We start from the raw sequence: 21,962 nt of genomic DNA, 5'->3' as shown, positions 1-21,962 counted from the left end.
TATTAAACTGAAGAGGCTTCTTGTCTATCTTTGTTAGATTCATGCATCTTTGTTGAAATAGTATACTTGACGGCTATCTATTTTCATATCATTTTTTTAACTATTTTATACTTATTAAAATTTATTATTATTATAATTAAAAAAAAAGAAAAGGCCTCATTCACTGAATTTGTCTTAGGCCCCCAAATGTATTGGGCCGCCCCTAGTTTTCTGCTGCAAGTTTTTTTTGCAGGGTATAAAAATAAATCTATAAACTAATCAATCTAACTTGATGAAGTACTTTGTAGGTCAGTCAAAATGGACAAGAGTTGGATGACAATAAAAAATAGAATGAAGAGTAGATTATAGAGAAGGGGTGAAGTCCTTTATTGAATTTGTGGTGGCAAATTTAGGCTCAGCAAATGATATTTGGTGTCCTTGTGTCGAGTGCATGAATGACAAAAAACAAAGCATTCAAATTGTCAAGATTCATTTGATGTTGAAAGGAATCTCGCCTTCTTACAAGACTTGGGTGCAACATGGAGAATCTGTTCACGTGGATCAATCTTGTGTTTCAAATGATGCTAACTGTGACAATGGTGGAGGTGTTGAGGATAGAATGGCTGGGGATGGCACCGATGATAAGGACGAATTGTCTAATATGCTGGAAGCTGTTTACATGGGCGCTTTCATGAATGGCGATATTGACAAATTGCCTAATAACTTGGGGAGGGAGGATGCACAGAATTTTGATAAGTTGTTCGATGATGCTCAACAACCCGTTTATCCTAGTTGCAAAACTTTTACAGTATTATCATTCGTTATTAAGATGCTTCATATTAAGGTGTACAACCAGTGGAGCAATTCCTCTTTTGACATGAACATGAAGGTATACAAGGAAATTCTATCGGAGTGTGATAAGTCTGTTCCATGGACCCTTTATGAAGTCAAGAAATTTTTACGAGATTTGGGTTTGGGATATGTGCTAATTCATGCATGCAAATATGATTGTGCTCTTTTTTGGAAGGAGAATGCGAACCTGGAGAAATGCCCTATATGTGATGAGCCTAGATATAAGCTGAATGATGGTAACGGTAAGAAGATCCCTCATAAAATTTCCGGTACTTTCCCCTGGCACCGAAATTGAAGCGCTTATTTGAGGATGATAGTGTTATTTTGATGATTAACAAGCAATTATCTAGAGTATGTTATAAGTTAAATCGATACTTCATTTATAAGTCTATTACTCTCAGTATATTTGTATAAATTGATATAGATACATTTCATTGTTTATATGAATGAATCTAACCTTGAGATGCAGCAAAGTGTGGATTGAGTCGACCCCAAGGTTGATTAGGTCGACCCCGGCACATCAAGAAAGCATTTGGCACACTTCTGCAAAAATGGCACAGATAAACAGTAAGTTGGGTCGACACAAGGAAAGCATGAGTCGACCCAAACCTCAAGCCTCTCAAAGACTCAGAAAAATGGTTCTCTGGAAATACTGAGAGGGTCGACCCAAGATGAAGTTGAGTCGACCCAAGCTTGAGTCGACCCAAACAGTGAGAGGGTCGACCCAAAGACAATGACAGAATACATGACAGAAAAGGTTCTCTGGAAACCCTGAGAGGGTCGACCCAAGTAAAAGTTGAGTCGACCCAACTGAACCTTGAGTCGACCCAAAGAAATGTTGAGTCGACCCAAGTGAAGGAAGGCTGAAATGCAAGGTTCTGTGGTTCTGAGAGGGCCGACCCAAGAAAAGTTTGAGCTGACCCAAATCTGATGAACAGTGGTTTGGGTCGACCCAAGAAAAGTTTGGGTCGACCCAAGCATGGGCAGAAGCATAACGGCTAGTTGTGCAGAAGTGCTTTTTGGACTCCCAACGGCTATAAACGGCTAGTTTCTTCAATCCAACGGTCAGGAAGGACTATTTGGAGGTTGGAGAAGTATTTAAGAGGGAGTATTCATCAGAGGAAGGAAGCTTGGGAAAATACATCAAGTGCATTCAAGAGAAAACCCTAGCAAGGCAAGCTTCATCCAAGTGCTTCATTCAAGAGTCAAAAGAAAGTGGTTGAGCAGATTCCAAGAGTCATTAAGAGCTCCATCCATCCTTGAAGAGTGAAGCATCCTTGATAAAGAAGAGAGAAGACACATCAAGCGATAACTATTCTCTAAACTCTTCTTTGTAGATTATATTGTTATATTTGCTCATCTAGGAGCTTAAATCTTCTTACTTCTTTTATTAATCACCTTGTTGTAAGGTTTGTTGGTAAGCCCGTAAAACCAACGTAGGTTGTTGGTCAACCCGCAAAACCAATATAGGTTGTTGGTAATCCCGTAAAACCAACGTAGGTTGTTGGTCAACCCGCAAAACCAACGTAGGTTGTTGGTAATCCCGTAAAACCAACGTAGGTTGTTGGTAAGCCCGTAAAACCAACGTAGGTTGTTGGTGAACCCGTAAAACCAATTGTATAGGTTCGTTGGTGAGCCCGTAAAACCAACATAGGTTTTTGGTGATCCCGGAAAACCAAAATGTAAAGGTTTTTGGATTGTAAGCCCGGAAAACAATCCAACTGTAATCCGCGGGATTATAGTGAATTCCCAAGGGGTCGCTTGGGGAGTGGACGTAGGTGCTAAGGAGAGCACCGAACCACTATACTTCTTGTTGTTTGTATTGTGATTTGTTTAATTTCACTAACTCATCATTTAACATAAGTAAGAGAGTTAAAATTAAGAGAAACCAATTCACCCCCCCCCCCCTCCTGGCTTGTCACCTTGGGCAACAAGTGGTATCAGAGCAAGGTGCTCCAATAGTAATTATTGATCTCACAATCAAGAGTTAAAGATCATGACAACCCAAGTGGGATGTTCTATGAGTGAGGGACAATTAATTGATAGACCTCCACTATTTAATGGTATAAACTACACACATTGGAAAGCACGCATGCGCATTTTCATTCAAGCACATGACTACAATTTATGGAGTATTATAGTGAATGGGCTACATACCAATGCTAATCATGATAAGAAAATGGCTCAGCAAAATGCAAAAGCCATGAATATTCTATATTGTGCATTGGATGATAGTGAACTTAATAACATATCTTTTTGCATGACTGCTAAGGAAATATGGAGTATGCTTGAAGTTAAATATGAATGCACTAACATTTTTAGTGAATTTGAAACTAGCTCCGAAGAAGTAGAGCAGCAAACTGAAATTAAAAATCCTTGCTTTATGGCACATGAAGATAAGGTATGTATTGGAACACAAAGTGATTTCTCATTCCAAGATAAAGTACATGCTGAAACTCAATCTGATTTTACATTTGATGAACTTCATGATGCTTTTTCTGATCTATACTTAGAATATAAGAAGCTTAGTTTAAAGAATAAAAAGCTAAATCAGAAAAATCTATCTCTTGCTGAAAGCTATGATATAACTCAGAAAAATAATAAATTACTTTCAGAAGACAATGAAAGGCTAACTAAAGAAGTTAACAAATTTAAGCCTATAGTTGAAAAATTTACTATCAGCTCTGAAAAACTAAACTTAATGATAAATAATCAAAGAGCTGAATTTGAAAAGGCTGGATTAGGATATCAATCTTGGTACACACAAAAATTCCTTAATGACATATGTGTTAAATCCTCCACTATCTATCATAAAACGGATTCTAATTTATCTGATGAACCTAATGAACAAAAACAGAAAATTAAAAATCCATCATCTACTTATATTAAATCGATGTTTGTTAAATTTAATAAGAGTATGCAGAAATACATTCCTTATAATCCTAAAATCTGCAAGCCTATGGACAAAATAGCTATTAAGAAAATATGGGTTCCAAAAGGAACAATAATAGCTAACCTACAAGGACCCAAAAGAGCTTGGGTTCCTAAGTTGAAAATCTGAATATTTTCTATAGGTGTGTCTAGCACTCAAGGCTCCAACAAAAGATGTTAATTTAGACATTGGGTGCTCTAGACATATATTAGAGAATGAAACTTAAAATATACTTAAGAAAAGTAATTGAAATGAAAAGAATAATGAAATTAGTAATCCTTGCATCTCATCATTCTCTTTGCCTTAGTATCTAATTAAAATATAAATTGCAGGTATTAATCAATTTTGTGATATAGGTAATATTTTTAAAAACATAATCAAATCACTTCATTTTATAGTATGCTTTACTTACTGCTGGATAAGTTGCTAAATGATTAATCAATTTATTAAGAATAACTCTATGAATTCTCTATATGCTTGATTGAGAGTTTTTATCAATGGTATTATCTTTTATTGATCATAGACATGAGAATGTATACTTGGTATGACTTTAAATATATGCACTATGAATACCAAGATTAAAGAAACCACTTTTGGCATATAAAATCAACTCATACTAGTATATACTTAATCTCAAAAGACCTTGTCATTGGCTTACTTAAATTAATTTCTACAAGGTCAAAGTTTGCTATGCATGTCATCTAGAAAAACAAACTAGAATCATTTCGAAATCTGAAAACATTGTTTCCACCTCTTAGTCTTTGAAAATTCTCCATAAGAACTTATTTGGATCTCTAGGATAGTGAGCCTAGGAGATAAGCTTCTTGACTTTGTAATTATGAATGATTTTTCAAAGCTAACGTTGGTTTTATTCTTGGCACTTAAATTGAAATATTTTCTGCTTTGGCACAAACTTACAAAAGGTTTCAAATGAAAAAGGTTTGCAAACTGTGAAAGTATCATGGCACAGTTTTGAAAACCAATTTGTTAATAAAGTTTGCACAGAAAACGGTATTGAATACAATTGTTTTTGCACCAAGAATACTATTACATATAGGGGTTATAAAAATATAAAAATAGAATCTTTGTTGTGTAAGGACAATGCTTTGTGATAGCAGTTGATTAATGTTATCATCACAGCTTGTCATATTATAAGGTTTCTATTAAATCTATTTTTGAAGAAAACCCCATGTGAACTCATGAAAAACAGAAAATCAAATGGTGCATACCTTCATTTTTTTTTTAGTTATACATGTTATGTTCTCAAGAATGAAATATATGCCAAATCTGATAAAACAAGTGTTTCTTTGGATATTACTCTCTAAGCAATGCATATAGAATATTCAATGAAAAGATACCAGTTGTAGAAATGTCAATTCATATTATTCTTATTAAAACTAGATCTTTTATTGATAATATAGTTTGTCATTTTTGCTTCTATTTAAAAGACATTAAGAAGAATGAACAAGATGATAATTGGTTAAGTTAAACTAAATCATTTTGAAAGGGATAAAATTTGAAATCTTATTGAAGAATCTGAAAACTTTTTATATTTGGAACAAAACTGAGTTTTTCAGAAACACACTAAATTAAGAAGAATTTATGATTACTAAAAGAATTAATCAGAAAAGATGAAATAGATCTTGATGAAATCTTTGCATAATTAGAAGCCAAAGATAACCACTTTCATTTGATTGTTTTATGAGACTTGTATTTTGTCAAATGAATGTGTAGAATGAACTTCTGTGTGGTTATATTATTAAAATTTTTATGTAAAAATAACCATCTATATTTGAAAAATATTCATTACAAACATGATAAAATACTATTTGATTTAGAACAAGCACCAAGAGCATGATATGAATGATTAAATAACTTTTTGATAGAAAGTAATAGTGATAAAACTATGTATCAAAAAGAAAAATTCTGATATCATAATTGCTCAAATATATATTGATGATATTATTTGTGGTGCTACTAATGAAGCTTTATGTAAAGTTTTTTTTTTTTTTAAGCTCATGCAGGGTGAGTTCGAAATGAGTAAAATGGATGAACTAATCTTTCCTCTCAAACTCCAAATTAAGACAAATAAGAAAGGGGATCTTCATTGGCCAAAGTAAGTTCACAAGAATATTCTTACAGAAGTTTGGCATGAAGAAAGGTATATCTATGACCCCATATTGTAGAGTTTAAAAATAATGAGCAAGGTAATTTTATTGTTTGAAGCTGTATTACCATATCATGCAGCTTGTAGGCCAAATTGTATGCTCATTTTGTGCTTATATGCAAAACTAATTCTAATGAATCACATCTAATTGATATCAAAAGATTCATAAAAATCTGTTAAGATAATAAAACTAAGTACTCCAATCTTAGGTAAAAGCAAAACAAGTATAATATATTCAGCACATTTATAAGAATTATGTGAGCATTCTTTTGGAAGAGATAAAATCCGTAATTAATTACAGAAAAAGTTTGAAGTGAACATTTTAACCCTTCTATATTGCTCATCATAGGGATGGTGCCAATGGAGAGGCTAGTGGTAGTACCCAGCACTATTTGACCCAACTATTCGGTGTAGGGCATATTAGGGACGGCACAAGAGGGAGGCTAGTGGTAGTACCTCGTGCCCCTTCCAACTCCACCGGATAGGGAGCAAATAGAATATAGAGCATAGAAAAGTAAAACCGAAAAACAAATGAAGATAATCAAAATGTTCATTGAGTGGTTAAAGGAAGAAATTAAAAAAAAATTTGGAGAATAACTCAATATGATTCCTAGATGAAAACTACGGTTTAAGAAAAATAGAATTAATTTTGATGCTTTGGTTGTTTGCTCCGATACGCATATGAAACATATCTTCTTCTATCTTATAAGTATACTGAAATTGGTCTAAATGATGTGTTTTTCAATGATCTTGATTGCAAATAAATGGTTCTAAACATATGATATTATTTTGATATTAAAAAGATTTATGGTGCTTCATATATACATTGCTGAAAAACTATGACTAAGAAATTAATATTTTGAATATACACTCCTACATAATTAAATGCTTCTATCATTAAAAAGAAAAGCTGTTTTTAAGAAGAGAGTTAATGATCCTAAAGCTTAAAATATTTCAACTCACTTCAATAATTCTTATAGGAAAGAAAATATAATTACTTTTGAAAGAAATTTGAGCTTCAAAAGAATTATTTTCTTATTAATATTTCCATACATATTCAAAAAAAAAATTAAGAGGAAATATAATTTATTCTTGAAAGATTAAAAAGAGTGATTGCTATAAATTTTGAAAAATTCTAGATCACTCTACATTCTTGATATTATAGAAGAACAAAAAAAAAAGGTTTGAAAAAAAATGCATCTTTTGAGGGGGAGCTTTAAATACTCAATCTCTTTATTGAAAATTATCTTCAAACTCTAAACTCTCAAATGGATGATTAATTAAGGGGAAGAAAGAAAATTTCAGAGTGAGAGATCATATAGAACTTAATCGTATAAATTCGCATCTAAAGATGAGACAAAGAATACTAAATGTAAAGTGGTATTAAACTTTGTGCTTCATTGAATATCTTTTGAAAGTTGGATTTCCATCTGTATTCATCGGTAAATCATTTATTTCTGAAAATTTAATTGAAAAGGATTCTATCTGTCTTAGTTTCGAAAATTTATCTTGGAATCTACTTATGAGTTCTTATTGGCTTGCACTTTAGTATTTCAATCCTGAGCCAATTCATTTTAATTGATTTTGATGCTATGATCTTTAAAGGAGTAAAAGAAAGTCTTTAAGAGAGCTCTAAAAAAAATTTCAAAGTCTTGAATTTTATGTATCCTACACTGCATAAATTCATGTTTTGGTATCTATGCCCCAATACTTTTATATCATGAAAGAACTTTGAAGTCATTAAGAATTAAGGATTCAACATAATCTTATATTTTTCGAGTATATAAGTTTTGATCTTTATTTGCTCTTATACTATACTCTGAAAATTAATTAGATTGCTCTCATCTTGCTATATACTTAATATATATATATATATAAATATAAAGGTATTGAATTTTCATTCGTGCCTTCTTTGAATATTATTCTTGATACTCCTTGAAATAACTTGAAAAAGATTCCATCTACACTTGATTTGAAAAATATCTTTGGAATCTACATTTAGAGATCTCTTTTGGCTCACATCTTAAATGTCTCATTTCTAAAGCCAAACACATAGAAATAAGATATCATTTTATTAGGGATCATGTGCAAAATGGAAACATATGTATTGAGCATATATGTACTGAAAAATAATTAGCTGACATATTCACAAAATTCTTGAGTGAAGATAGAGTCTGCACGCTAAGGAGGAAATTAGGCATTTGTGATCCTTTTTATTGAAGAGATATAAAAAGGGAGCAAGCAGTCTCATGATACATTCCTCCCATTTCTAAAAACCCATGAAACATGAGTCAAACTTGTAATCTATAGATTCCTTACTCATGTATCATTGTCCCAGAAAGAATTTATAAGGATTGGAAGCAAGAAAAATTTTTAGAAGCAAAAAGGAAGAGAAAAGAAAAATTCTGCACTTGGGTCGACCCAACCCAGAATAGGGTCGACCCAACGTTGAGTCGACCCAAGAAATTTCTTGAGTCGACCCAACGTCGGGACCCCACTGTTAAAAGGGGGACCCGTGAACTTCTAGGGCACTGTTTACCCTTTGTCCTCTTCCGAAAACCTTATTCCCCACTCTCCAATCTCCTCCAATCATCTCCAAACACTAGATTACTTCAAGATCTTGGAGAAATGGGACCCAAGAGAGCCGTAGCCAAGCGATCCGGGAGAGCCTCACGGATCCAACGTGCGGAAAGAGAAGCTACAGAGCCGACCTCCCCGTGCCACGTACACTAGGAGGATGAGGACTAGATCACAGCCATTAGATACTCCCTAGGCTGATATTAGCATTTCTGTTTAGAGCCTAGGATATGTATCTAGTTCTCATATGTATTTTGTGTTTATCATGTATCTTTAAACTTTGACTGAGGAACATTGTATTTGCTTTTGTTTTTGACATGAATGTACTAAAATGTTTCTATTTTGATCAATGAAGTTTGAATGTTTGTTATTTATTGTGTCTTTTCCCATGCACCTATTTGATGATAACAAAAAGGGGGAGAAGTAAAGAAAGAGTAATAGGGGGAGAAGTAAAGATAGAGCAATAAGAAGAGAAGTAAAGAAAGAAAGAGAAATAACTTGTAAAACAAATTGAAAATCATATACATCCAAGGGGGAGCAATTTGTAACAATGAAAATGATCAAATCAAATATTTCTATCAAATTTCAGAATTTGGCACATAGAATTTCAGAATTTGGCACGCACCTTTCACACCTCGATACATAACCTGAAACTCATGTTTTATCTCAAATTTTTGGAGTTTCATCTTTAAAGAATTAAAAATGAAAGGGGGAGCAATTCAAAAAGTCAAATTGGCAACATTTGAATGATATAGGGGGAGACTTCACTCTTATATTTTGAAAAGCTGAATTTCAGCAAGTTAAGCCCTTTTAAAACTAATTTTAAGATAAGTATCAATAGGCTCATACTCTTTATTTTGTAATCATTAAAAAGGGGGAGATTGAGGATGATAGTGTTATTTTGATGATTAACAAGCAATTATCTAGAGTATGTTATAAGTTAAATCGATACTTCATTTATAAGTCTATTACTCTCAGTATATTTGTATAAATTGATATAGATACATTTCATTGTTTATATGAATGAATCTAACCTTGAGATGCAGCAAAGTGTGGATTGAATCGACCCCAAGGTTGATTGGGTCGACCCCGGCACATCAAGAAAGCATTTGGCACACTTCTGCAAAAATGGCACAGATGAACAGTAAGTTGGGTCGACCCAAGGAAAGCATGAGTCGACCCAAACCTCAAGCCTCTCAAAGACTCAGAAAAATGGTTCTCTGGAAATACTGAGAGGGTCGACCCAAGATGAAGTTGAGTCGACCCAAGTTTGAGTCGACCCAAACAGTGAGAGGGTCGACCCAAAGACAATGACAGAATACATGACAGAAAAGGTTCTCTGAAAACCCTGAGAGGGTCGACCCAAGTAAAAGTTGAGTCGACCCAACTGAACCTTGATGTTGGGAACCAGCCCATGCCGCTGATATTTCAAAAAATTTTCAGATGGCAGCGGAATCGGCATGCACGGGTTCGACGTTCATCGCATGAACGTTGTTTCGAGACCTTTCGTAATTAGGTAAGAATTAAAACTTTTAAAACTAATAGGAAGATCAAATCTTCACCTTGCGCGGGTAGATGATCACCGCAAATCTGAATTCGTGGTTTTGGAAGAGGGTTCGCTTGAAGCCGTTCAAACGTCCGGCCTCTACGGGTATCCACACGAAGCAGGATCCGATCCAAGCTCTCTATCTCACCGGGGTGCTAGCTCCCTTGCAGAGATAGCTTTTGATGGCTGATCTCCTCTCTTTCAATCAACCCTTGATTGCACTTGAGAGGAGGAAGAAGAAGGAGGAACTCAAGGATGAAGAACACAGCTTCTGCAGCCTTCTTTCTTTTCCCTGCGTTGGAGGAAGGATTGGAGGAAGAGGATGACGCCAACGCTTGGACTTTGCTCTCCCTTTGCTTGCGGCTGAACCAAGAGAGGAGAGGGTCTGGTGGCGGCAGCAAGAGGAGGAAGAGAGCTCACACCTAGGGCGCCGGCCCTAGGTCCCTTTTTATAAGCATCAAGGGCTCCTACAAGTTAGGAGCCCTTGACAGCCTTCTTTCTTTAGAGCGCCGGCCACCTTCTCTCTTCTTGTCGCCCTAAGCAATTGGAGAGGGGCTGATGCCCCTCTTAGTTGGTTAACCTAATCCTCTTCCAAAGAGGATTAGGTGCCTCTCTCATGGTTTCATCCTAATCTAATTAGGATTAGCCAATTTGGGTTCAATCTATGCTAGTCCCAATCCAATTAGGACTTGAATGAATCATGACTCAATTGAACTCTTCAATCCTAATCCAATTAGGAGTCATGTTGATTCATTAGATTATTAATTAGACTTAAAGAATCCTAATCCAATTAGGATGTATTTAATTTTAGTCCTAATCCAATTAGGACTCTAATTTGAATCCAAAGTCCTAATCCGATTAGGACTCTAGGAATCCTACTCCAAGTAGGAATCCAATTTTGATTCAAAACTCCTAATCTCATTAGGATTGAGGAATCCTATTCCAAGTAGGAATCCCAGTCCTACTCCAACTAGAATTTCCAGTCCTAATCCAATTAGAACTCTAGGTATCCTACCCGAAGTAGGATTCTTGTTTCAAGTCCAATTAATTAATTCCCTTTGTTCCTTCTTCAACTTCTTATCAATCAAATTGATTACTCGTGATTCCTAATCACGATTTCAACCATCGGATCGGTCAATACTTCTAGTGTGTGTGACCCCATAGGTTCTATTCTGACTAGTAGTGAGATATATTGTGATCTCTATCACTATATCATTGAAAACTCCTTTCAATGGGTTGGAACGATTCCAACTCAACTCATTAGGGTTTATCGATCATCAAGATGATCCCTATGAGTCCCACCATCCACCAGTGACACCTAGCAGCATGTAGTGGCTACCCAGTAGAATGGAATGATGAACCTCTAGGTGCAGTTAACATGTGATACAATCCTACTATCGTGGATCCCTACAGGACGGAGGTCATGGACAACTCGTCAAACCCCATCGTCTGTCATATGTCAAGATTTATTCGACTTGAGTTCGATAGTGGAAAACTCTTTTTCACTTTATATTACTGCCCTGGCCAAGGTCTTAGAACTCAGTCTAACAAATCACATAGGATCACTCCTTTTCTATCAAGGTCGATAGATTCCTTATAGGTGCATACCCTACTCCTACAGTGAACCTACTGCAGCCAATCTACACTGCATGGACCCATATGGCTAGAGACCATGTATATGTGCAGTCAAACTACAATAACCTCACTGTGAGTAGCCGAAGCACCGCAGGTCAAAGGACCAGTCACACTACTGCAACATCAAGCAAGTCACTGACGAGTGGATAGACATCCAAGTGACTTCTTGTCTTGGTCACGCTCAGTACCCTTGTTCTCTAACAAGCACCTGCACTATCACTTCAGTGTCCCTACACTGTGGACTCAAGTCTCGTCCATCCAGAAGGAAAGTGATCTGTGCACTGATCGGATCGATCACCGTCCTCGTGATGATCCATTGGTCAGGAGCATTTAGAAATTAATCACCAATGATACATGGCTCAAATTCTCAACTCTTGAGAATATGTATCATCATCTTATTAATTTCTTGGACGATTCATAGACACATAAACAATATGAATGAAAAGATGCCTTTTATTTATTCAATAATAAATAGTGAAGTACAAAATTATATCCCTAGAATCAACAATGTGTCAGCCAAATTGGCTTCTAGGGCATACATCTAACAATCTCCCACTTGCACTAAAGTCAATTGGTCATATATCTTAGGCCCATCTTCTCAAGGTGGGCTTCAGTCTTTTGCTGACTCAGCTGCTTAGTGAACGGGTCTGCCACGTTATCCGCGGAGTCTACTCTCTGCACCTCTACATATTTCTTCTCCACATAGTCGCGTATGAGGTGAAAGCGCCGCTCTATATGCTTAGACTTCTGATGAGACCTTGGCTCCTTAGCAAGGGCTATGGCGCCATTATTATCGCAGTAGAGTGTCATGGCATCTGATGTCATCACATCCAACTCTGCAATGAATTTCTTGAACCAGAAGCCTTCCTTAGCAGCTTCAGAGGCGGCGATGTATTCAGCTTCCATAGTAGAATCAGCAATGATCGGTTGTTTAGAACTCTTCCAATTCACCGCACCACCATTGCACAAGAACACATATCCAGATGTTGACTTTCTGTCATCGACATCAGTCATGAAGTCTGAATCTGTGTACCCTTCTACCTTTAACTCTGATGATCCTCCAAAAACCAAGAATAAATCTTTAGTTCTTCTCAAGTACTTAAGAATATTCTTCACAGCTGTCCAGTGTTCTTCACCTGGATTCGACTGATATCTGCTTGTGACACTCACAGCAAGAGCTATATCAGGTCGTGTACATAGCATGGCATACATGAGGCTTCCTATTGCCGATGCATAAGGAATCTTGCTCATGCGTTGAATCTCTTCAGATGTGTTGGGGCACATCTTCTTGGAGAGATGAATTCCATGCCTTAGGGGTAAGAGACCCCTCTTGGAGTTTTCCATGCTGAACCTCTTCAGCACCTCCTCTATGTACATCTTCTGTGAAAGGCCAAGCATCCTTTTAGATCTATCTCTATAGACCTTTATTCCCAAAATATAGGATGCTTCCCCAAGGTCTTTCATGGAGAATTCTTTTGACAACCAGACCTTGACCGAGGTTAGCATGGGAATATCATTCCCAATCAGGAGAATGTCATCTACGTACAGTACGAGAAAAACGACAGCACTCCCACTAACCTTTTTGTAAACACACGGTTCCTCTTCGTTTTTGATGAAATCAAACGTTTTGATTGCGTCATCGAAACGAGTGTTCCAACTCCGAGATGCTTGCTTTAGTCCATAGATGGACCTTTGCAGCTTGCAGACCTTGTGATCTCCATCACTGGAAGTGAAACCCAAAGGCTGTTCCATATAGATATCTTCATCAAGATATCCATTCAGGAAAGCAGTTTTCACATCCATCTGCCAGATTTCATAATCATGAAATGCTGCAATGGCAAGCAATGTTCGGATGGATTTTAACATGGCTACAGGTGAAAAGGTCTCCTGATAGTCAATGCCTTCGCGCTGACTATACCCTTTTGCCACAAGCCTTGCCTTATAGGTCTCTACCTCTCCATCCGAACCTATTTTTCTTTTGTAGATCCATTTGCATCCAATAGGTACAATACCTTCTGGTGGGTCTACTAAGGTCCAGACTTGGTTGGAACGCATGGAGTCTAACTCTGACTTCATTGCTTCCAGCCATTTCTCGGAATCGATATCAGATATCGCCTCGTTGTAGGTTTTGGGATCCTGTATGTGATCCCTATCTCCCACTAGGAACATTTCCTCGGTATCCTCTTCTAGTATACCTAAGTATCTATCGGGAGGATGGGAGACCCTACTAGATCTACGAGGTGGTCGAGGGACATCGTGTACTGGCTCTTTATGAATGGGTTCAATAGGATCCATGACTCGTTGCTTTTCAGAGACTTTCTCTTCAAGCTCAATTTTCCTCCCACTGCCTCTATCAAGGATAAACTGATTTTCCAAGAAGATGGCATGACGGCTCACAAACACATTGTGATCCTCTGAGACGTAAAAATTGTATCCTAATGACTCTTTAGGATATCCTATAAAACGAGCACTTATGGTCCTAGCCTCTAACTTGCCCGCCTGTAGTCTCTTGACGTGGGCCGGACATCCCCAAATCTTGAGATGACCCAGACTTGGTTTCTTACCATGCCATATCTCATACGGTGTGGTAGGAACGGATTTAGAGGGAACTCTATTCAACAAATAAATTGCTGTGAGTAAGGCTTCTCCCCAAAGGAACATAGGTAGATCAGTGAAGCTCATCATGGACCTGACCATATCCAATAGGGTCCGATTCCTTCTCTCTGACACCCCATTGAGTTGAGGTGTACCCGGAGGTGTCCATTGTGAGACTATGTCGTTTTCTTTGAGATAGTCCCGGAATTCCCCAATAAGGTATTCTCCTCCTCGATCTGATCGAAGAGCCTTAAGAGGTTTTCCAGTTTGTTTTTCTACTTCATTCTTGAACTCTTTGAACTTTTCAAAAGACTCAGACTTGTGTCTCATAAGATACACATACCCATACCGCGAATAATCATCGGTAAAGGTAATGAAGTAAGAATAACGTCCCCTGGCTAGCACATCGAATGGGCCACATATATCTGTATGTACTAGGGTAAGTATTTCAGTGGTCCTCTCCCCATGTCCTACAAAGGGCAGTCTAGCCATTTTTCCTTGAAGACAGGACTCGCAAACTGGATATGACTCGGAAGTCAATGAGCCTAAAAGCCCAACTTTATCCATTTTGTTCATTCTGTCCTCTCCAATATGGCCAAGCCTGAGGTGCCACAAATATCTTTGGTTTATCTCATCTCTGGATCTTTTGGATCCTTTGGCACTCACATCTTGCTCGGTAACATTCACAGATACATCCATATGTAAATGATAGAGACTGTCAATCATGAAACCACGTGCGACTATTTTATTTCTCAAATAAATAGAACAGCAGTCTTTGTCAAATGTAAAAACATGACCTTCCTGTGCTAGACATGAAACAGAAATCAAATTTCTGCTAGCAGCAGGTACATAATAGCAGTCTCTAAGTACTAAACTAAATCCAGACGGTAGTCGCAGATGGTAGGTGCCCACAGCCACAGCAGCAACTTTTGCCCCGTTGCCAACCCGAAGGGTTACCGCACCTTCCGCCAGCCTTCTACTTTCCTTTAGACCCTGCATGGTAGTGCACAAATGAGCACTAGAACCAGAATCTATAACCCAACTAGAAGTAGAAGAAACCGTTAGATTAGTTTCAATAATGAGCAAGTCTATACCTTCTGAAGGTGTGTCACCTTTCTTGTTCTTCAGGCTCTCGAGGTATGAAGGACAGTTTCTCTTCCAGTGGCCTTCGACATTGCAGTGGAAACATTTTCCTTTGTCGTTAGCTTTTTTCTTTTGAACTTCTTTCTTTGGCTTCTTGTCTTTCTTCTGCTTCTTAGCAGGCTTCTTTTTCTTCCAAGTAGACTTTCTCTTGGAACCAGAAGTCAACTCAGCAGCAAGGACATTGCCCCTTGAACCTTTCAAGGCTCCCTCAGCAGTTACCAACATGTTTATGAGTTCAGTCTTAGTGCATTCAATCTTATTCATGTGGTAGTTTACTATAAACTGACCAAATGAATCAGGAAGGGATTGAAGGATCAGATCTACTTGCAATTCCTTGTGCATGTCCATACCGAGCTTCTCAAGCTCCTCTAGGTCCTTGATCATGGTCAGACCGTGATCATGGACAGACTGCCCTTCGCGCATTTTCGCTTTGAAAAGTCTTTTGGACACTTCAAAACGAGCTGTGCGACTTTGCTCACCATACAACTCTTGCAGGTGTGCTAGTATGTCCCTAGCAGTCTTCATACTTTCATGCTGGCATTGGAGTTCATTAGACATGGATGCCATCATATAGCATTTTACTCTAATGTCATCATCCAACCACTTTTTATGCATCTCACGCTGAACATCAGTAGGACGTGTTGGTAGTGTGGGGATATCTGAATCGAGTATGTAGCCTATCTTCTCACAGTCCAAAACTATTTTGAGATTTCTAAGCCAGTCTTTGTAATTGGTTCCGGTCAGTCGGTTGGTCTCAAGAATACGGGTCAAAGGGTTTGAAGCCGACATTGTATCTACAGAGAGTAAAGATTCTAGTTAGACTTTTGTACTTGATCTTAATTTGTTCTAAGGTCTTTTAGAACAAATGTAACTCCCACTATTTTCTCGAATCCCTCACACTCTCCTGGTAGGGAAACGAAAATCCCACACGACTAGGGTTTCTAATGGGTACTGCGATCCCACCGATTTACATGCCACCTCACCTAACAGTTATTGGTGACACATAGATGGATGAGTGTACAACTCTTGTACAATGCTTCTCAAGCATGTTGCAGTGCAACTTGGTCTCTAAGCCATGAAGACCTCACCTAACAGTTATTGGCCCCATCGCTTAGTTAAGTCAGACCCACCGTATAACCGTAGGAATAAAGTCGTCATTGGGTCCTCACCTAACAGTTATTGGTGCCCAACCCCATCTTTACCCTACAACATCTCATGTCTATAGAGAGGTCCAACCCCCCGATGCAACTTGACCACTGTATCCAGCCGAGACAAATCAACATCAGAAAGGCCTTAGCAGCTCTACTACAGTGGAAGACCTATTGACTTAATATTGGTTAATCAGGTCTTAGTGTTTGCAACTTGAGCCCTTCATAAGAAGTAATCGAACAATTGGCCAGGTAAGCAGGTGGGAGGCTCCCCTTACTCAGAGAGTAAGGTCCTAATTAAGTAACCACCTTTCATGCTTTCCTAGACACCAATTAGATCAATTAATCTAATATGACTTGCTCATGTCGGTTCACTCTCGACTTGATTGAGGAGGTTTTGATTTAGGTCTCAATTGGGTTTGCTACATCACATTGTAAACCTATCTACCCGACTCGCATTCACATCTCATGCAAACGGTACATCACAGGCAGTTATAATCGCAGCATCAAATAAAGTTAAACTTTAAATAGGTGATGATCATGGATTCTAATTAGGTCGTATTACAAGCACATGCACATCAATCGATCAAGTGGTCTTCAACTCTTGAATTGGTTCCAAGCCTCCTTGATTCGATCCTTGATCAACTCTTGATCCCATCGCCATCAACCGCTTAGATCACCTTTCATCTCATGCCTTTGCTTCAACTTGATCGTTGATGTACATCACATCACAGAAATACAACCAGATGTAAAATAAAAATAAAAATAAATTACATCTCCTTTTAGGAGGCACGCAGGCCTCTCAAAACATCAAACAAGATGCATGCAAGCATCTGAAAAATTACATGACATCGCAGATCACATCGCAGGTCATTACATTTGATACCAAAAGGGTTTGAATCCTATGATCATCACCGTATGCAACAATTATAATTTTCAGATCTGAAAACTAACTAATTGTATCATGACATAGGTCGCTGATCATGCTAATCATGATTCTAAACTTTGTAATCCCATTAACAATGCATTTAGAATCATCTTTTTATCACATAAAAATCAGCATGCAAAAAAATCAGCACCCCTGAAAAATCTGCATGCAGAATTTTTCAGCATGCATGATCATTCAATTTTCAGATCTAATATGCCTTTAGATATTTAATTCTTACCTTAATCTACGAAGCCTAGGCTCTGATACCACTGTTGGGAACCCACCCATGCCGCTGATATTTCAAAAATTTTTCAGATGGCAGCGGAATCGGCATGCACGGGTTCGACGTTCATCGCATGAACGTTGTTTCGAGACCTTTCGTAATTAGGTAAGAATTAAAACTTTTAAAACTAATAGGAAGATCAAATCTTCACCTTGCGCGGGTAGATGATCACCGCAAATCTGAATTCGTGGTTTTGGAAGAGGGTTCGCTTGAAGCCGTTCAAACGTCCGGCCTCTACGGGTATCCACACGAAGCAGGATCCGATCCAAGCTCTCTATCTCACCGGGGTGCTAGCTCCCTTGCAGAGATAGCTTTTGATGGCTGATCTCCTCTCTTTCAATCAACCCTTGATTGCACTTGAGAGAAGGAAGAAGAAGGAGGAACTCAAGGATGAAGAACACAGCTTCTGCAGCCTTCTTTCTTTTCCCTGCGTTGGAAGAAGGATTGGAGGAAGAGGATGACGCCAACGCTTGGACTTTGCTCTCCCTTTGCTTGCGGCTGAACCAAGAGAGGAGAGGGGCTGGTGGCGGCAGCAAGAGGAGGAAGAGAGCTCACACCTAGGGCGCCGGCCCTAGGTCCCTTTTTATAAGCATCAAGGGCTCCTACAAGTTAGGAGCCCTTGACAGCCTTCTTTCTTTGGAGCGCCGGCCACCTTCTCTCTTCTTGTCACCCTAAGCAATTGGAGAGGGGCTGATGCCCCTCTTAGTTGGTTAACCTAATCCTCTTCCAAAGAGGATTAGGTGCCTCTCTCATGGTTTCATCCTAATCTAATTAGGATTAGCCAATTTGGGTTCAATCTATGCTAGTCCCAATCCAATTAGGACTTGAATGAATCATGACTCAATTGAACTCTTCAATCCTAATCCAATTAGGAGTCATGTTGATTCATTAGATTATTAATTAGACTTAAGGAATCCTAATCCAATTAAGATGTATTTAATTTTAGTCCTAATCCAATTAGGACTCTAATTTGAATCCAAAGTCCTAATCCGATTAGGACTCTAGGAATCCTACTCCAAGTAGGAATCCAATTTTGATTCAAAACTCCTAATCTCATTAGGATTGAGGAATCCTATTCCAAGTAGGAATCCCAGTCCTACTCCAACTAGGATTTCCAGTCCTAATCCAATTAGAACTCTAGGTATCCTACCCGAAGTAGGATTCTTGTTTCAAGTCCAATTAATTAATTCCCTTTGTTCCTTCTTCAACTTCTTATCAATCAAATTGATTACTCGTGATTCCTAATCACGATTTCAACCATCGGATCGGTCAATACTTCTAGTGTGTATGACCCCATAGGTTCTATTCTGACTGGTAGTGAGATATATTGTGATCTCTATCACTATATCATTGAAAACTCCTTTCAATGGGTTGGAACGATTCCAACTCAACTCATTAGGGTTTATCGATCATCAAGATGATCCCTATGAGTCCCACCATCCACCAGTGACACCTAGCAGCATGTAGTGGCTACCCAGCAGAATGGAATGATGAACCTCTAGGTGCAGTTAACATGTGATACAATCCTACTATCGTGGATCCCTACAGGACGGAGGTCATGGACAACTCGTCAAACCCCATCGTCTGTCATATGTCAAGATTTATTCGACTTGAGTTCGATAGTGGAAAACTCTTTTTCACTTTATATTACTGCCCTGGCCAAGGTCTTAGAACTCAGTCTAACAAATCACATAGGATCACTCCTTTTTTATCAAGGTCGATAGATTCCTTATAGGTGCATACCCTACTCCTACAGTGAACCTACTGCAGCCAATCTACACTGCATGGACCCATATGGCTAGAGACCATGTATGTGTGCAGTCAAACTACAATAACCTCACTGTGAGTAGCCGAAGCACCGCAGGTCAAAGGACCAGTCACACTACTGCAACATCAAGCAAGTCACTGACGAGTGGATAGACATCCAAGTGACTTCTTGTCTTGGTCACGCTCAGTACCCTTGTTCTCTAACAAGCACCTGCACTATCACTTCAGTGTCCCTACACTGTGGACTCAAGTCTCGTCCATCCAGAAGGAAAGTGATCTGTGCACTGATCGGATCGATCACCGTCCTCGTGATGATCCATTGATCAGGAGCATTTAGAAATTAATCACCAATGATACATGGCTCAAATTCTCAACTCTTGAGAATATGTATCATCATCTTATTAATTTCTTGGACGATTCATAGACACATAAACAATATGAATGAAAAGATGCCTTTTATTTATTCAATAATAAATAGTCAAGTACAAAATTATGTCCCTAGAATCAACAATGTGTCAGCCAAATTGGCTTCTAGGGCATACATCTAACACTTGAGTCGACCCAAAGAAATGTTGAGTCGACCCAAGTGAAGGAAGGCTGAAATGCAAGGTTCTGTGGTTCTGAGAGGGCCGACCCAAGAAAAGTTTGAGCTGACCCAAATCTGATGAACAGTGGTTTGGGTCGACCCAAGAAAAGTTTGGGTCGACCCAAGCACGGGCAGAAGCATAACGGCTAGTTGTGCAGAAGTGCTTTTTGGACTCCCAACGGCTATAAACGGCTAGTTTCTTCAATCCAACGGTCAGGAAGGACTATATGGAGGTTGGAGAAGTATTTAAGAGGGAGTATTCATCAAAGGAAGGAAGCTTGGGAAAATCCATCAAGTGCATTCAAGAGAAAACCCTAGCAAGGCAAGCTTCATCCAAGTGCTTCATTCAAGAGTCAAAAGAAAGTGGTTGAGCAGATTCCAAGAGTCATTAAGAGCTCCATCCACCCTTGAAGAGTGAAGCATCCTTGACAAAGAAGAGAGAAGACACATCAAGCGATAACTATTCTCTAAACTCTTCTTTGTAGATTATATTGTTATATTTGCTCATCTAGGAGCTTAAATCTTCTTACTTCTTTTATTAATCACCTTGTTGTAAGGTTTGTTGGTAAGCCCGTAAAACTAACGTAGGTTGTTGGTCAACCCGCAAAACCAACATAGGTTGTTGGTAATCCCGTAAAACCAACGTAGGTTGTTGGTCAACCCGCAAAACCAACATAGGTTGTTGGTAATCCCGTAAAACCAACGTAGGTTGTTGGTAAGCCCGTAAAACCAACGTAGGTTGTTGGTGAACCCGTAAAACCAATTGTATAGGTTCGTTGGTGAGCCCGTAAAACCAACATAGGTTTTTGATGATCCCGGAAAATCAAAGTGTAAAGGTTTTTGGATTGTGAGCCCGGAAAACAATCCAACTGTAATCCACGGGATTATAGTGAATTCCCAAGGGGTCGCTTGGGGAGTGGACGTAGGTGCTAAGGAGAGCACCGAACCACTATACTTCTTGTTGTTTGTATTGTGATTTGTTTAATTCCACTAACTCATCATTTAACATAAGTAAGAGAGTTAAAATTAAGAGAAACCAATTCACCCCCCCCCCCCCCCTCTTGGCTTGTCACCTTGGGCAACATTATTTTTGTCCCCGAAAATAGCTGTAGATATGAGATGGCACAAGGAGAAGCGAGTGGATGACGAAACATCAAGACATCCGGCTGATGAGAAGGAATGGAAGAACTTTGATCGGCAACATCCTGAGTTTTCCAAGGATCTACGAAATGTGAGGTTAGGGCTAGCCACCGATGGTTTCAATCCTTTTGAAAATATGAGCACATCTTACAATATGTGGCCCGTTATCGTGATGCCTTATAATCTTCCACCTTGGAAGTGTATGAAAGAGCAATTTTGTATGCTGTCATTGCTTATTCCCCAAAAAACGGCTCCCGGTAAAGAAATAGATGTTTACTTGAGGCCATTAATTGATGAGTTGAAAGAGCTTTGGAAGGATGGCGTGCAAACTTATGATGCCTCTAGTGGAAGTACATTTAGAATGCGTGCTGCTCTTATGTGGACCATTAATGACTTTACTGCATATAGTAACATGTCTGGATGGCCAACAAAAGGTTATTTGGCTTGTCCCATTTGTAACGAAGATGCTTCATCAGAACATTTGAGGAGTAAGATTGGCTATATGGGTGCGAGGCGTTTCTTGCATGAGAACCACATATGGCGAAAGAGTAAGCTCTTTAATGGTAAAAGTGAGGACAGGTCAAGGCCATGAGAGTTCACGGGAGAAGAGATCTTGGAGCAAATTAATTCAGGCACATACAAGCCGTTGGGCAAGCATCCAAGCATTAATAAGAAAAGAAAAAG

General features: G+C 38.5%; 1 protein-coding gene across 1 annotated transcript; it reads left to right on the top strand.

Moving 5' to 3' along the window:
• The first annotated feature begins 430 nt into the window (after window positions 1–430).
• LOC120110406 lies at window positions 431–21,870 on the top strand. Its single transcript, XM_039125229.1, has 2 exons — window positions 431–1,073; window positions 21,245–21,870. Exons 1-2 carry the CDS (start codon window positions 431–433, stop codon window positions 21,868–21,870), a joined length of 1,269 nt encoding a protein of 422 aa, XP_038981157.1.
• The last annotated feature ends 92 nt before the right edge of the window (window positions 21,871–21,962 follow it).

Source organism: Phoenix dactylifera, chromosome 4 (assembly GCF_009389715.1).
Source record: "Phoenix dactylifera cultivar Barhee BC4 chromosome 4, palm_55x_up_171113_PBpolish2nd_filt_p, whole genome shotgun sequence".
Lineage (NCBI taxonomy): Eukaryota > Viridiplantae > Streptophyta > Magnoliopsida > Arecales > Arecaceae > Phoenix > Phoenix dactylifera.
The sequence above is the reverse complement of the archived record's forward strand: the minus strand, read 5'-3'. Positions and strand labels throughout refer to the sequence as shown.

Bases quoted from the DNA above. Each gene is read 5' to 3' on its own strand.
- LOC120110406 (XM_039125229.1), top strand. From the start codon at position 431: ATGAATGACAAAAAACAAAGCATTCAAATTGTCAAGATTCATTTGATG. The intron at 1,074-21,244 runs GTAAGAAGATCC...CCCCGAAAATAG, and splicing joins TAAGCTGAATGATGGTAACG to CTGTAGATATGAGATGGCAC.